The sequence below is a fragment of the Rattus norvegicus genome, chromosome 4 (assembly GCF_021556685.1).
Source record: "Rattus norvegicus strain SHRSP/BbbUtx chromosome 4, alternate assembly SHRSP_T2T, whole genome shotgun sequence".
In the NCBI taxonomy this organism is placed as follows: Eukaryota; Metazoa; Chordata; class Mammalia; order Rodentia; family Muridae; genus Rattus; species Rattus norvegicus.
In genome coordinates, this window is record NC_141537.1 from 145,499,152 (window position 1) to 145,516,192 (window position 17,041).

The following is a 17,041-nucleotide window of genomic DNA, read 5'->3' on the forward strand; positions in this document are numbered from 1 at the left end:
GGGCTGTATTGTGGAAACGCGACACCTCAAATACTTTTGCTTTCCTCCTTAGAAAGTTGAGACCTGGGTTCAATTTATTTGAATATGACTCTCTGTGATTAGTCTGAAAGGATGTTGTAGAATTTGTAAACTATAAAATGAAATTGATGACTGAGTGGCCTTTTCAGCATATTTGCACTGTAAACAACAAACTTTAGTTTGGTCTTTGTAGTATCTGAGCATACTGGAAGCAAAGCAAGATGCTATACTCATAGCTAAAGGTAAGAGTTCTGGTCATACTCAAAGCTGAGGTTTTCATGACAGTCAGTTATTTATACAAATAATTCCAAGTTATTTTTGCTGATGCAATGGACCAAGAAACAGCTATCAACACTGGGCTGACCAAAGTGTAGAATCCATGTTCTCTTGGCTTTATGAGTATGGGTTAGGGAGCCCGATGAGCAGAAAGATTATCAGAATATGAGCAAGTTCAGAAACTCAGATGCTACATGGCATAAAAACAGAGAAAAGAAAACTTTTTGGGTAAATGCTTTGATGCAAAAAATAGTTATCATCTGATCATCAGAATCCTCAAAGCTTCTCTGTTCTGGAAGAAAAGTAGTTTCTGTCAAATATTGAGGTCCAGCACAGATTTCAGACGTGGCTACCTTCTGAACTATCATGTGTTCCCTGCTCCATGTTAGATCATAGACCCTCTGGTGCCGCTCTCCCTCTCCCTCTTCCTCTCCTCCCTCTCTCCACTCCATTTCTCTCTATATACAGTCGATTAGAAAATGTTCAACATCTTTAGTCATAAGGGAAATGCAAATCAAAACAACTCTGAGCTTTTACCTCACACCAGTGAGAATGCCTAAGATCAAAAACTCAGGTGACAGGGGCTGGAGAGATGGCTCAGTGGTTAAGAGCACCGACTGCTCTTCCAAAGGTCCTGAGTTCAAATCCCAGCAACCACATGGTGGCTTACAACCATCTGTAATGAGATCTGATGTCCTCTTCTGGTGTCTGAACAGCTACAGTGTACATATATATAATAAATAAATAAATCTTAAAAAAAAACTCAGGTGACAGCAAATGCTGGCGAGGATGTGGAGAAAGAGGAACACTCCTCCATTGTTGGTGGGATTGTAGACTGGTACAACCATTCTGGAAATCAGTCTGGAGGTTCCTCAGAAAATGGACGTTGAACTACCTGAGGACCCAGCTATACCTCTCTTGGGCATATACCCAAAAGATGCCCCAACATATAACAAAGACACATGCTCCACTATGTTCATAGCAGCCTTATTTATAATAGCCAGAAGCTGGAAAGAACCTAGATGTCCTTCAACAGAGGAATGGATACAGAAAATGTGGTACATCTACACAATGAAATATTACTCAGCTATCAAAAACAATGACTTTATGAAATTCATAGGCAAATAGATGGAAATGGAAAATATCATCCTGAGTGAGGTGACCCAATCACAGAACAAACACACATGGTATGCACTCACTGATAAGTGGCTATTAGCCCAAATGCTTGAATTACCCTAGATGCACAGAACACATGAAACTCAAGAAGGATGACCAAAATGTGAACTTCTTCTTTAAAAGGGGAACAACAACACCCTTGGCAGGAAATAGGGAGGCAAAGTTTAGAACAGAGGCAGAAGGAACACCCATTCAGAGCCTGTCCCACATGTGGCCCATACATATACAGCCACCCAAGTAGATAAGATGGATGAAGCAAAAAAGTGCAGGCAGACAGGAACCGGATGTAGATCTGTCCTGAGAGACACAGCCAGAATACAGCAAATACATAGGCGAATGCCAGCAGCAAACCACTGAACTGAGAACGGGATCCCTGTCGAAGGAATCAGAGAAAGGACTGGAAGAGCTTGAAGGGGCTCAAGACCCCATATGAACAACAATGCCAACCAACCAGAGCTTCCAGGGACTAAGCCACTACCCAAAGACTATACATGGACTGACCCTGGACTCTGACCTCATAGGTAGCAATGAATAGCCTAGTAAGAGCACCAGTGGAAGGGGAAGCCCTTGGTCCTGCCAAGACTGAGCCACCAGTGAACGTGATTGTTGGGGGGAGGGCCGTAATGGGGGGAGGATGGGAAGGGGAACACCCATATAGCAGGGGAGGGGGAGGTGTTAGGGGGATGTTGGCTCGGAAACCGGGAAAGGGAATAACAATCGAAATGTAAATAAGAAATACTCAATAAAGATTAAAAAAAAAAGAAGAAGAAGAAAAAGAAAATGTGCTAGACTGTGCCCTTACAGCACTCCACACATACACCAATGCCTTATAGCTGTAGGTAAGTTCAATAGAACCTTATATAATTACTTTTATCTGTGCCTTTTTGGCTTGTAACTCCTGGCAGGTAAGGTAAACCAAGCTAGATCACATGGTTTAGAGCTACAGTTTATGCATCTAGGAGTTTTAAATAAAAAAATATAATTAAAAATAAAAAAATAAAAATTCTGTAAGAATTAGAAACTCCTTTTACTCTATTAGAATGGAAATCTCTCTCTCTCTTTGATACCTCTCTCATGGTAGCTGTTATGAGGATCTCTCTTGTCATGCTCTTAGTACCCTAGTATAAGACTTTCTCACAGTTGCCTATGAATGGAAGTCTGTAACTTTCCTAATAGCATTCCTGTGGGAGCTGGAGAAGTGCCTCCAGAGTTAGAGTCCATCTTGTTCTTTCAGAGATCCCAAGTTCAGTTCCAAACACAAGTGTTCGGTTGCTCACAGTTCCCTATAACCACAGCTCCAGAGCTTCCAATGTTTTCTACTGGTCTCCAAGGAAACCACGCTCAGATGCACAAATTCCCCACCCCTTCTCCCTCCCTACCTTCTACACATACACACATACACACGCATGCACACACACACACACACACACACACACACACACACACACACACAGAGAGAGAGAGAGAGAGAGAATTTAAAAATAAAATAAAATTTATAACCCCAAAGTTCTTGTGAAGGTAATTCACTCTCCTTCCGGTGATCTCTGATCCACCCTGACTGGTAGCCATCTTTATTTTAGTGTTCCTACATTATGGTCCTGACTCCTTGTAGAATCTCTGCAGGTAATACCTCCTCTTTGATATCTTCTTTTCTCTTCTCAGAACCTTTTGTTTTATGGTTTTCTCTTCTAAGAGTCTATTTAAAAGAGTTCTATTTTCCTTTTTAATAAGTTCTGTGATAGGTACTGTCAAAGGAAGTGTAAGAGGGAGAAAAAACAGCCTGGAACTAATAAGCCCATTTCAGAAGGCCAAAGCTACACAATACACTATTGGAAATCATTATTTAGAGAAAGTATCCATGTCCTCTGCTATAATTTTTAACGTGGATTTTAATAGGAATTAAAAAAAGGTATGACAAGAATCATTTCCCTCACAATGATTTTGTGAGGAGAGAAAGATAAGGCCGTCCGTGTGTCCGGTTCTGATGAAGATTTTGCTGATGAACATGACATTGTTTGGAGCTCCAGGCCTTGACTATGCTTTCCCTTTCCTCTCTGAAAGTGCAAAAGGCTCCAGCCATATAAAGAATAGAAGGTGCAGCAGTCAGAGTCATGCAGAAGGGGAGTCAGAGCACCGAGTGTGAGAGGAAATGCTGGGCAGCTGAATAGCAATGCCTCACAGCACTGTGATAAGGTTCTCATTTCTCACGAATGAGATGCAACATCAAATTTCATCTTTTGTCTTTCTATACGTGGATTATTTGCTAAAAGCAGGACACTAATGTTGAAAATTTCCTGTCGAATCAACTGCCATTGGTTGCTGCTGTTTGGTAAATCTGTGTGACAGCAATGAAAGTGGGGCAGGAGCTATGAATTTAGAAAGAGCAACTTGGGGTGCATCAGAGGAGCTGAACAGAGAGGAGGGAAGGGAAGGGAATGAGGGGAAATTTTGCGATTGTATTATATCCTCAAAGAATATTTTTAAAAAGAGTTGTGTTGAAGTGTTTTTATGGTCTCTGGTGGTTCTATCTAGATAATACGTAGACACAGTGGAATGAAGTGGTTTCTTCAGCCACAAACCATTGACTCAAATTTGTGAGACCAAAGTAGTATTCACCAGCTTCTAGTGCCCATTCCCGCTGTTGGCTCCATACTGTTGTTTGGGAAATAGAAAAAAGATCCTCGAAGTGGGAAATTTCTAATTGGATCTCAGGAGAGCAACACGAGTGTACTGGAAAAAGCTTCAGTCTGGCTAATGAAAGCTCCACGTTATTTCTGGTCATGAAATATAGGGAAATGATCACTGACAAAATAAAAACTATTCAAAACTACTCTGGGGAGATAGCTCAGGAGTGAAGAGGGCTTACTGCTGTTGCAGGAAAGCCGAACTGAGTTTCCAGCACCCACATTGAATGGCTTTCAACTGCCTGTAACTCTAGCTCCAGGGAATACAACCCCCTCTTCCGGTTTCCACGTACACCTGAACAAATGTTGCCTATAGTCACACAAGCACACCCATGTGCAAAACTGATTTCCTAAAGCATCACTGTTGGACGACTGTCATTTAGCGGCACAGGCAGAAGTGCATATACTGTTGGGTTACTGAGTTAAGTACACACTGTAACCCTATGGAAAGGTACCCTTAGTGACAGTTAGCTGAAATTAAATAATTTGCTAACATCACAAAGATATTTAGAGACCAATCCATAATTTAAATCTATCCTCAAAGATTAAAAATAGTTACTAAGTTTGCTTTTGGTTTCCTCACTGAACTTAAACATATTTTTTTTTTCCGGAGCTGGGGACCAAACCCAGCTAGGCTCTACCACTGAGCTAAATCCCCAACCCCGAACCTAAACATCTTAATTGTAATGAGGAAGTTGAGTGTTCTGTGTCTGTCAGCTGTATTTTTGGATTCCTACCTGACGCCATCCCCAGATGTAACAAGCTAATATCTTCAACAGTACACATATGCCTAACTTTGGTTTTCTGTTGCTGTGATAATGACCATGTCTCAAAACAAATTAGAGGCAGAAAATTTTATTTCAGCTTATAGATCTCAGAACATCACTGAAGGAGTCCAGGGCAAGGAATTAAGACAGGAATCTAGAGGCAGGAACTTAGGCAGAGGCTACTACTTAGAAATATGGCTTCCTGGGCTGCACGCTCACTCACACTAAACTACTTTTCTTATACAGCCTAGGTACACCTGCCCAGGAATTGTAATGCCTACATTGAATAGTCATGAAGAAATTGTCCCAGGTTACACTCACAGGACAATGCAATGGGGGGAAATTTTTCAACTAAGGCTCCCTATTCCTCAGTTTCAACATTACCCACAGGTTAGCCATTGCAGCTAACAAGATCTGCAATATGAAAGAATACCACAGGTTTCATCAATAATAGTGAATGTAAGGCTGGGTCCTTCTGCCAAATGAATGAAAATCCATTTCCTTCAATATCCTAGATTCTGGACCTCATATCATGTGTAATTCATGTATCCAGCCACACACACACACACACACACACACACACACACACACACCACACTCCCTCCCTCCCCCACACACACACTGCCTTTGGCTCCCTGTCTCTCTTCCATGTCGACTGATATAAGGACATTAAGTCAACTCACATTATACAAAAATTTTCACCATGTATAACCTTAAATTCTGCCACATCATAAAGACCACAATAGAACAGAAATGTTGGGACCATTTTTTTCCCATCACGAGCTGTGATTCCTCTTTCTGATAACTGGCTCTGTCATAAAATTTTGCAATTGGTACCCATAGGAAGGTGTGTGCTTTAGAAGTTTCTTTGTCCTAGCTAAGATGTTATATCATTCAGCACGGTGCCACACTAACCCTAACATTTGCTCTGTCTTTCTGGATCCTTATTATGGGTTTCTCCTCAGTATTTTGTGTTTGCTTGTCTAATCATGTGTTCTCGACATCCTTATTTCCTTGAGAAATTGTTTTATTTTCTATCGGCTTTCTATAAATTAGAAATAATAAAAACAAGAAATATTTTAAATGCATTCAGTGCAGAATTGCACATTAAGTAAATTATTTTGCTTACTTATTATGATCGTCATTTTTGAAGTTATTCTTTATTGACTAAAATGCAATCTTAAGTGGAAACCAAAATAAAAATTGCCCTCATAAGTATTGCAATCACAGTTTGTAGCAGAGTGATATTAAAAAGTTTGTTTCTGAAAATTAATAAATAGATTCTTCGTTACTTAGAAGGAGAAAGTCTTAGGATGAAATGCTTCTGAAAGATCAGGAATAAAGCCATTCAAACAAAGAGACAGATCATCTTCCTACATTTTGAGACCATGGAGCACACTCTGTAGAGATGACCTACCATGAGCTGAAGAGGACATTACATATCATCTTACTATTGATTAATTCTGGTATTTTCTTGTCTCCTTCAGGTAGTGCTGGAACCCCAGTAATGTTTAACAAAAATGGCGATGCTCCAGGGCGTTATGACATCTTCCAATACCAGACAACAAACACAACCAACCCTGGTTATCGTCTCATTGGGCAGTGGACAGATGAACTTCAGCTCAATGTAAGTCTTGATTGATCCTCTTCTTCCTTGGTATGATAAGCACTTGGCTATTAATTTGCTCAATTAGATGAGGGTTTTCTGTTAATGTGCTTCTGTACATATAGAAGTGAGTGTGCAATTGGTCCAGGTTTCATGAAGAGCTGATAACCATGCATCCAATAATAATGTAATAACGATAATTACACAGTTGTGTGCACTGAGTTTTTACTTCCTTTTACATACATTTATTAATGTAGTTGGGGGAATACATGCATGTGTAGGTCAGATGACAATTTGCAAGAATCAGCTCTCTTCTTTCACTATGTGGGTTTCAGAGTTCAAACTCAAGTCTTCAAAAGTGACAACAAATGCCTTCACATGCTGAGCCATCTGGAGGGGCTGACATTGAGTTTGTACTTAGTCTTCAATTCTGTGAAGTTCTTCCTTTAATCTAACTCAAATTCTTAATGAGTTACCTGTTAAACAACTCTAAAGATTCCTCAGGAATTGAACTGTGACCTCTTCCTTTCTCACTTGATTATAAAAAGGATTTTTAAAAAAAATGATTTCAATATCAAACTATTTTATGAATCATTACTTTATACTAACATTTTGTGTGATATCGCCATCTTTCTATAGAATGTGACCTTGAGTGAGCATATTTATGTTACAATTAAAGACAGAGAACATTCATTCTTACTCCATCATTACATCTACTTTTGATCCTTGAATGGGTTGCCTGAAATACTTGCAAACTTGGGTTGGGGTAGACTACACAGAGAACCATCTGCTTTACTCAGTCTCTGACTTAGATATTGAATTTATCTAGAAATACCTTTGCAAGTATCCACATCATCATATTTTTCTGAATATCTGGGTGTACTATAGTTCAGTCATGTTGACACATAAAGTTGATCATCATACTCAATGTCTTATCCAGTCCTTTCTGTATCTCATCCAAAGGGGGAAATTATACCCATGGCCTCCCTCAGTCTGTACCTCAAGGAGTCACTGAAGTAATGAATGAAATACAGGATGACGCACACAAAGTGGACTTCTTTTGGGGTCATAAGTACCACAAGTGTGAGCATCCAGGGAGAGAGATATAGAGTCAAGGCTGTAATGTCTAGGAAACTCACAGTCGGAAACAACGATGACAGATGAATTGAAGTAATTGTGGAGTGTGTTTGACAGTTTCTAAAAAACAATGAAAAGTAAAAAGTAAAAAAAGAGGGCTGTGAACAAAGGAATTGATGAGAGCACCACTGACTGGTTATATAACTGACATGTTGCCCTCTGTTGAGTTTACTTACATTTGGATGCTCTCCCTCTTTAAGGACTGCTATACAAATGGCTATGATCCAGTGTCCATTAGCACGTGCCAATCATGACTAACAACAAATTCCAAAGAGGCAGCTGAAATCATGCCAAATCTAAGACACACTAAAGTTATAGTCAAAAACAATAAAATAAAACAAAATAAAAGGAAAAAGAGACTCTAAGAAGGTAAATCTATGATTCAGTGATCAAAAGTTAGATGTTTATAATTCTAGAGTTTGCAAATTCGGGCAAGATGACAGCTGGTCTAAAGCCATTCTGATCTACAATAGTCACACTCTTGTCTCAGAAGTCTCAATAATAATTATGATAATCATAATCACCATCATAGTAATATTAACAATAAGAAGAAATTCCAAGAGCAAAATCAAAGCAGTGTGTCCTGTCTTTTTCCATTGGTGTCAGTGATACAAATGCAGTCATGGAAGACTCAAGGTCTGTAGTATGTTGACCTATGGAGAAGTTTATTATCACACCTAGGAAAAGGGATTAAATAGTTTTATTAGTGTTTCTCAGAATACATGCTTTGGCACCAATTTTAAGTTTCTAACAGGTGTGACTTTTCCATGTACATAAGAATTCTTTTCTGTTCTATATCGTCTAAGGAATGATTTGGGAGTTCCTAAGCTTGTTCATTCTGTTTTTTTTGAACTGATCCCTCATCAGAATTGTAAGCCACTGGCCATTTGGCAAATTGTTATTCTTTTGTCCCTTATATGTCCTTCCAATGATAAATACTGTGTTAGGTAATGGGTAGATACAGAATGGAGGTAAAACATAGGCAAACCCACATCACACACAACTGATCACACAGCATGCAGCTATATTGTACACAATCAAAGAAACATGCATGCAAAAATTCCAATGTATGATTGAGAGATAGTAGGAGGGAGATGCTTGAAATGGGAAGTGAGGAACCTAAGGGATGGAAACCCACCACTCTGAGAAATATGAGTAAGAAGGCAGATTAAAGGGCTTAGCTGGGGAGTGTAGCCACTACAGAGTAAGAGAGACAAGGTCATAAAAGCTATCAGATTCACAAGGCAGTCACTTGTACACCATGTAAAAGCTGCCTAATTTTATTTTCGAGATAGCTTAAAATCTACTAAATGGAAAATTAAGCAAAGATGTGACTACATAGAAATTAAAGATATTTTTAAAACTACTTTAAAGTTTTAAGAATAAAAATCACTTTGAGAGGCTGGAAAGATAGCTCCATGGGATAAAGTGCTACCTGCACAATCACAAGGTCCTGAGTTCAATTCCCATCACACACATTAAAAACAAAAAGTAAATGTGGAGGCAGACATTTTTTACCCTAAAATTTAATAATAAATTACAAACGATTGGCCTATTACGTGATTGTTCCCAGGTACATTACTTTGATTTGAATATTTGACTCTTCAAAGCTGTTTCTTTTGTTTTGTTTTGTTTTTGTTTTTGTTTTTATTAACTTGAGTATTTCTTATTTACACTTCTATTGCTATTTCCCTTCTCGGTTTCCAGGCCAACATCACCCTAGCCCCTCCTCCTCCCCTTCTCTATGGGTGTTCCCTTCCCCATCCTCCCCCCCATTACCACCCTTCCCCTAACAATCGTGTTCACTAGGTGTTCAGTCTTGGCAGGACCAAGGGCTTCCCCTTCCACTGGTGCTCTTACTAGGATATTCATTGCTACCTATGAGGTCAGAGTCCAGGGTCAGTCCATGTATAGTCTTTAGGTAGTGGCTTAGTCCCTGGAAGCTCTTGTTGCTTGGCATTGTTGTACATATGGGGTCTCGAGCCCCTTCAAGCTCTTTCAGTTCTTTCTCTGATTCCTTCAACGGGGGTCCTATTCTCAGTTCAGTGGTTTGCTGCTGGCATTCGCTTATGTATTTATTGTATTCTGGGTGTGTCTCTCCGGAGAGATCTGTATCCGGTTCCTGTCGGCCTGCACTTCTTTGCTTCATCCTTCTTATCTAATTGGGTGGCTGTATATATATGGGCCACATGTGGGGCAGGCTCTGAACGTGTGTTCCTTCTGCCTCTGTTCTAAACTTTGGAAGGCAGACATTTGTAATCTCAATACTGGAAAAGTAGAGATAGAAGGATCCTCATGACTCACTGGCTAGACAGCCTAGCATAGTTGGTGAACCCCAGGTTCTACTGAAAGACCGTGTCCCAAAGAGCAAGAAAGACATCTCCAAAAGAACAATGCTAGAATGTGACTTTTTACCTTCTCAAACATGTGTGCCCACACACACACACACACACACACACACACACACACACACCTATCATTTTGGACAGATATTAAATTGGAAAGGGGAAAATAGGAATGGAAATCAAATACAAACCTTTTGCTGTTCTCAGAACACAATAGGGGAGGGAGTAACTAAACCACTTTCAAACCGCTCTCAAACTTTACTGTTCATGAGAGCCATCTGGAGGCTCATAACAATCTAGAAAGTGGGGCCCATCCCCTGTGTTTGATTCATTAGATCTAAAGCTTATGCAGAACCAAATGTTTCCCTTTCCAAGACATCCCCAGGGAGCGCTGATGATCCTTTGAGAATCCCTGCCTGAGAATTCTATTTGACCATAAAAATGAAGCTAAATGAGAGCTGGAAATGTATTCCTTAAAGGGGTGTGTGACTCTGGGCAATCTTTAAATGAGATGGGATGCTGAGAGTGAGAGGGGTGAAATCAAGGATGACAATTATTTGGAAAATTTAAATATGTTGGGGTTCCTAGATCTGTAAGAAAGAGATGAACAGGAAAAAGGGTATGGAGGTACAGCTACAAAATTGTGTCCATTTCCAATCTATAAATGGCTTAAAATTACATTGAGATAGAAATGAGGAAAAGAAGGACTCCCCTAGGCCATGAATATCTTATTGAAAATGATACCATTATTTTCTGCTATTCCATACAGAACCAAGTTTAAAATAGTATATCCAGTATGACTAGAAAATCGAATCAACCACATTCTTGGGATATTTGTTTGGTTCTGGGAGGAAGATTGGAGATCTCTGACCTGGCATTAGATGGACATTTTTTATTATACTTTATGACACTAAAGGTAGTGTGTTAGGTTGAGAGGGTTGGTCACACAAATCTCACATGAATGTCTCGGTTTACTCTTGGGTTGCATGAGAAGTGTAAGAGTGGGTATCTAGGGCACACACAGGGCCATTTTGACAAGAGTGACAGATGGTAAATTCAAATGACATGGCCATTGAGTTATGTTGTCTGAAAAGGAGGTCACTGTGTTGAAATGTTTCATTGTTGACATGAATTTAATCATTGGAAGGAGGTGGTAAAAACAAAGAGGAATTCTAGTACACACAAAGAACAGCACCCTGCACATCTGGAGATTCAGAGCCATGATCCAGGTGTCCCATCCTGTGACTAGTCTCCTGCCTAACATAATTTGTTCTCATCCTTTTTTGTAATGACTATTGTGATTCAGGTTTTTTATTATTTTCCTTTTACACTGCTAGAGTGAAATTTGAGCAAGCACTGCTATCTGTTCACTTTCTTCTTTTCAGTGGAACAAAGCAAAGCATTTGAAATAACGGTTCTACTTCTCAATTACAAAGACTCAAGAGTGCTCTTTCAATCCCCAGCTACATCTTTTCTAGCAAATGAAATTTTTAGGAGTGCTTCCTCTGAGGTCAGTAATTGCAAATTAGTTTCTGAGCCAATGAAGTTTTCAGTTTTCAGCATCCCACTGCTGCAGACCAGGCTGCCCAGCTTTTCAGGATGTGGTTTTCCTAAATGTGGGTGCCACGTGGTGTGCCATCTACTACAGAGTTTCTCATGTGCCCTTCCTACCAGCATTGTAGCTCTGAGACTTTATTCTCCTGTAGCTTAATAAGAGATGACTGCATGCTATGAAGATAGAATATTTCTGCATGAACAACAACAACTACAAAATTCTGCAGAAGGGAATTAGGAACAAAGAAATCATTTACTTGCCTATTGGGAAATTCCTAAAGGAATAAACTTGACTCAATTGCTCATGTTTCTACTGTGCTGTCATAAAATAACTGTAGGGGAAAAATGGAAAAGTACTGTTTTGGGCAATGATAGTCCATGAGGATGTTGGAAAAAGCAGGGCTGGGTCCCTGTGTTCTGAGAGCAAAAATTCAATGAGTAGTTTATAATATACTTAACACTTTTTAGATGACACATAGTTATTGGTTTAAGGAAACCTATCAAAGTGTTTTAATTGATCAATATCTTGAAGTGTCGTGATTTCGTTTAAAGAGATGAAATAAAACATTCTTGACAATGAATAATGTAGTGCTGTTTAAGAATTGAAAAAGATATCAAGAGTGAAGAAATGAATGAGTGTACTTAAACCTTTTCTATACTTGTGGTTAAAGCAATATGTGAACTATTTGTTATAGAAACACAAATGATTGCCTTTTGCTTCAAAGCAATAGGTATATATTTTCTGTAATGTTAATAGTAGACAGATGGAAAAGGGATATTTGCCAATCCATCCTGTAACCCACTGTTCTTTCCTTTCTTAAAGGTAACTTTCTTTTTAACAGTATTATCATTAACTTATCTGGAATTAATAGAAAAGTCATACATTTCCAAACTGTTAATCATGGACATTGATGAAATACAAATAACAAAAGATTAAAGTATTGTATTTTTTCTTTTTAAAGATTCATTATTATTTTTTATGCATGAATGTGAGTATGTGCACCACAGAGGGAAGAAAAGAGGGTCAGATCATCTGGACCTGGAGACACAGATTATACCTGAATCAAGTTGGGGTCTTTTGAAGAGCTGTGTACTCTCTTAACCACCAGCCACCTCTCTAGCTGCCATTAGTGCTAGTGTTAATGGGCTATTACCAAAAGGTTAGATGACTTATAGAGGAGGCCAAGGGGATCTTGCTGGGCCTCCTATAAATAGTCAAGTTATCATAAGGCACCTTCTTCTTTGATACAGCAAAATAACTTGGGGAGATCCTAAGGATTATTGGGATTTTTCATTTTTCTATTATTTTCATTCTATTGAACTTACCATTAATACTTGGATATTCAAAACTCCAAGAGTTGTTTCCAGGTTGGGATTATGTTTTATGTGTGATAAAATGTCAAGCATTATGATTTTGTTAATTGGTATGTAAATCTGTCCTCTGTTTCTTCATGAATGGTTTGCAAATTCAGGTATAGCAACAGATGTAGGATGATGTCATTATGCAGGTGAAGGGAGGTACAAGATAGAATGAGGCCTGTCATTGGACAAGAAGGAGGCAGGAGAAAAGTTTTAGAGGAGGAGGAGACTGGAACAAGAGAGGAGAAGCATTTGAGAGAACATGGAGGTGGATGTTAAGATTCTTTTCTGCACATTTACAGGTTGTTATGAATATTCTTACGGGATGGATGTGGATAGGGCTTTGAAAGTCTATGTGGGCAATTATATCTTATCAATTGAATCAGAATTAACTGTGTTATGTGTTCTTTCATGTGACGATTTAATTGAATTCAAGAGAGCATGTGGTGGCTGAAGACACTGGGCAGCCACAGAATTGGGTGTGTATGTCTGACATGGTGGCAACCTGCCTTGGGAACTAGATGGGTAGAGAGACTTTCACCAGGCTCGGAAAGTAGCCATCCGCAGTGTGGTATGGGATGGAATCCTAGCTGCCTGGAAACCAGTTTTCTCTTAGCAGTATTTTCAGTAAAATGTAGAGCTCTCAGCAGGAGTTATAGAACTCCCAAAGCATGCCTGACTGGATGCTGCCATGGTACCACCTTGATGATAATAGACTGATCCTGTAAGCCAGCCTTAATTAAATGTTGTCCTTATAAGAGTTGCCTTCATCATGGTGTTTGTTCACAGCAATGGGGACACCAACTAAGACAGAAATCAACATGGTATTTCTGTGAATACCAAGTAAATTCACTCCCAGGAGCTCAGGGACCATGTGTATATTTACCAGGGAAAAGAGGCCAAATTTAAGAAGAAAAACTAACCTATGTCATTCTGCTTAAGCCTTAGCAAGCCCTTCACTTGAAGCTGCTCTCTTCTTTTATCATTACATTGGAAGAATTCAAATTAAGATAGGGTTCATTTACAACCATACCCACCATTGTAATCAACAAAGAAACGATAATCGACATGTGAGAAAGACCTGTAGTCCCAGTACTTGGGGGTAAAGGGCAGTATAATCAGGAATTCGAGGCCATAATGATCACAATGGCAAGGATCCCGGATAGAGGAATTCTCTAAGAAGTCTCAGAGACCCAGGATTGCTCTCAAGAGTCAATGCAGTTAACGTTAGCTGAAATGTCCAACAATTGGGATATAGAACCTGAAGAGACGACCTTAGTAGCCAGAACATGACCTCCTCTGGAGAGATGGGAACCCAATTCACCTATAAGATTCTTGAGTTGGTTCTGTCTAAAAGAAATGCAGAGACAAAGATGGAGCAGTGACTGAAGATATGACCAACCAGTCAGCACATTTTGAGACCCATACCATGAGAAGGGACCAATCTCTCACACTATTAATGGTGCTATGTTGTGCTTGCACATAGGAGCCTAGAATAGCAGCCCTCTGTGAGGCTCTCCCCAGCAGCTGACAGAAACAGATACAGGTAACGCAGACAAATGTTAGTCAGAATTTGGGGAACCCCATGGAAGAGTTAGGGGAATGATTGAAAGCCATCAAGGAGATGGCAACTCCCCTACAATGTCAACTAATCTAGACCCTTGGGAACTCCTAGTGACTGAGCAATACATTGGTTGGTCTGAGGCCCTGGCACATATGTAGCAGAGGGCTGCTTTGTCTGGCCTCAGTGGGAGAGGATAATGACTATGTGCCTAATCCTACAGAGACGTATACATCAGAATAGGGAAAAATTGGAATTGGGGGTTGCCTCTCAGAGGTTAAGGGGAGGGAGAAAGGGAGGAACTCTGCAAGGGGAGATCACCTGAAGGGGGGGGCAACATTTGGAATATAAATAAATAAATAGAAAAAAATGAAGGAGTTCTTAGTAAAGGTACCTGCTTTCACCAGGGGGCAGTGGTGAGGGAGCTGGGAGTGCTGATGGCAGGAGTTAATTACTAGACCCCAAAAAGTGGTGGGAGAGAAGCAACTCCTGAGAGTTGTCTTCCAATTTCCACATGCATTTTCTTTGACACAGTTCACACACAAGCATTAGATTAATTAATTAGCTAATTAAGTAAATTTTAAATTAATGAACTAGATGTAGCTTAGTGGTAGAAGGCTTGTATGTGTGCTTTAGACCCTAGGGTTCGTCAGCAGCAGTAAAGAAAAATGAAAAATGGGTTTGGGTATTGTTTTGCTGAATAGAAAAGAGAAAGAAAAATCAATCTTCTTTTATTGGGCAGAAATTTTCATGGCACTAATTAAAAATTAATCTCTAAAATTTTAATTTTGTTAAATATTGAATCTTTCACACTGGTTAGAATTTCAATTGTCCAGACATTTAAATGCCTTAGAATAGTTGATTTCCAAAATCACCATTGAATGTAATCAGGCATCTCAGAATCAGTACTTACTTCTATCTACCTGTAAGTCAGCTAACACACTCTATTATTTGATAATTGCAACAGTAAAATATTTATTAAAAAGTCTAATCATGCTTCATTTATAATGTAACTCAATAACATACAGCAATAGAGATACTTATACCTATGGTGGCAGAAAGAAAATATGCGAGCTGTCAAAATACAGTACTTCAATATGGAAAGACAGTTGAGCAGTTAGGAGCATCTGCTCACTTGCAGAAGACCAAGGTTTAATTTCCTGCATTCAGGTCAGGTGATTCACAACTCCGGTTCTAGGAGATCCATAATCACCTTCTTTCAACCTCCACAGCCACACCATTGGGGTGGACATAGACATAAAATAATAAAGAATAACTTCAAGCACTGCTTCAGCTTCAGATTAAAGACTAATTTAATGAACTCAGTTTGTTCTTGGTCATCATTAATAGCTCTTTTCTCTTAATTTTCAATTAGATCTACAGCCTTTGGAGGGGTTTGCAACAGACTGTTCTGGGAAAGACATAACAGACAGGTCTACTCAACCTAGAAGGAGAGTCTAGGGCAGACCAACTTAAGGACTCTACCGATGTCCAATTTGTCCAGAATCTTCCACATTTTTATTCTCCTGCACATGTGACATTTTGGTGACCTTTTGTTTACCACCTGAGGTTCATGTGCTTCCTCTTCCCTATTGCAGGTAATATTTCAATTTGGAGGGAATGCTGCAATTCAGAGGAGCGTGCCAAACAACAGAAGGTGAACTGCTGGGTGGATATAAGCTTCAGTTCTACTGTTAGTAGCTTTAAATATGAATTATACACTTAGCTGGTGGACAGAGTCACTGAATTAAATACATGTAACATACCTGAAATGTAGTAAATATGTGACTCCTTAGTCACAGTGACTATGTATGGAGCAGTGTTAGTTCTGCACATGGTCTGTACTTCTTTAACAGGTTAATTTCTAGTATTAACTAATGACTTTTCCTTATAACCTAGCATTTAGCCAAATGCTTAGCACATAGAAATAATTAATCAAGTAACAAATGAATGAGGAGATGAAAACCTTTTATTTCCTACAAAATAATTTTTAACCTAGCATCCCAATGACAATCTAAATGCAGAATTCAACTGTAGTCAGGAATTCAGCATCTTTCAATTAGATGATTTAAGAACTTGATCTACAGTTGGAAGACTTGTTCACCCCTTTAATCCCAGCACTTAAGAGGCAGAAGCAGACATATCTGTGTTGAATTAGAGGCCAGCCTGATCTACATAGACAGTTCCATATCAGATATGGCTATATAGGTAGACCATGTCTCATAAGAAAAGAGGCTTGATTTACCACCTCTGTCCCAAGTCTTCTTTAAGAACTCTGTATGCTTCTTCAGGTCACACAAAACTGCTTTGGTTCTTAAATGATGCAGCAGACAGAAAAGAATCAAATGAAAAAAAATAATTGTTTGGTGTTTTGCTTGTATTGATTTGTATTCCTGGAAAAGTGCCGGTGGCTGTTTGAGAACATGAGGTGGGATTAGTGCTTTTGAGGCATTAGGTCAAGCACCGAGGACATTGGGTACTTCAACTTTCAGTAGAGTGCACTAAAGAAAGAAAGGATGGGGCACTATCAAATCTTCTGCTTTTCCATCTCTTCTCTC

The 17,041-nt window shown here is 39.3% G+C and overlaps 1 protein-coding gene across 3 annotated transcripts in view; it reads left to right on the forward strand.

Moving 5' to 3' along the window:
• The window catches only part of Grm7 (glutamate metabotropic receptor 7), an 890,093-nt gene that overhangs the window by 594,909 nt on the left and 278,143 nt on the right, over positions 1-17,041 (forward strand). For all 3 annotated transcript variants that reach the window (NM_031040.1, XM_087659435.1, XM_087659436.1), the window contains 1 exon segment: positions 6,409-6,548. In NM_031040.1, coding sequence (NP_112302.1) covers positions 6,409-6,548 — 140 coding nt within the window.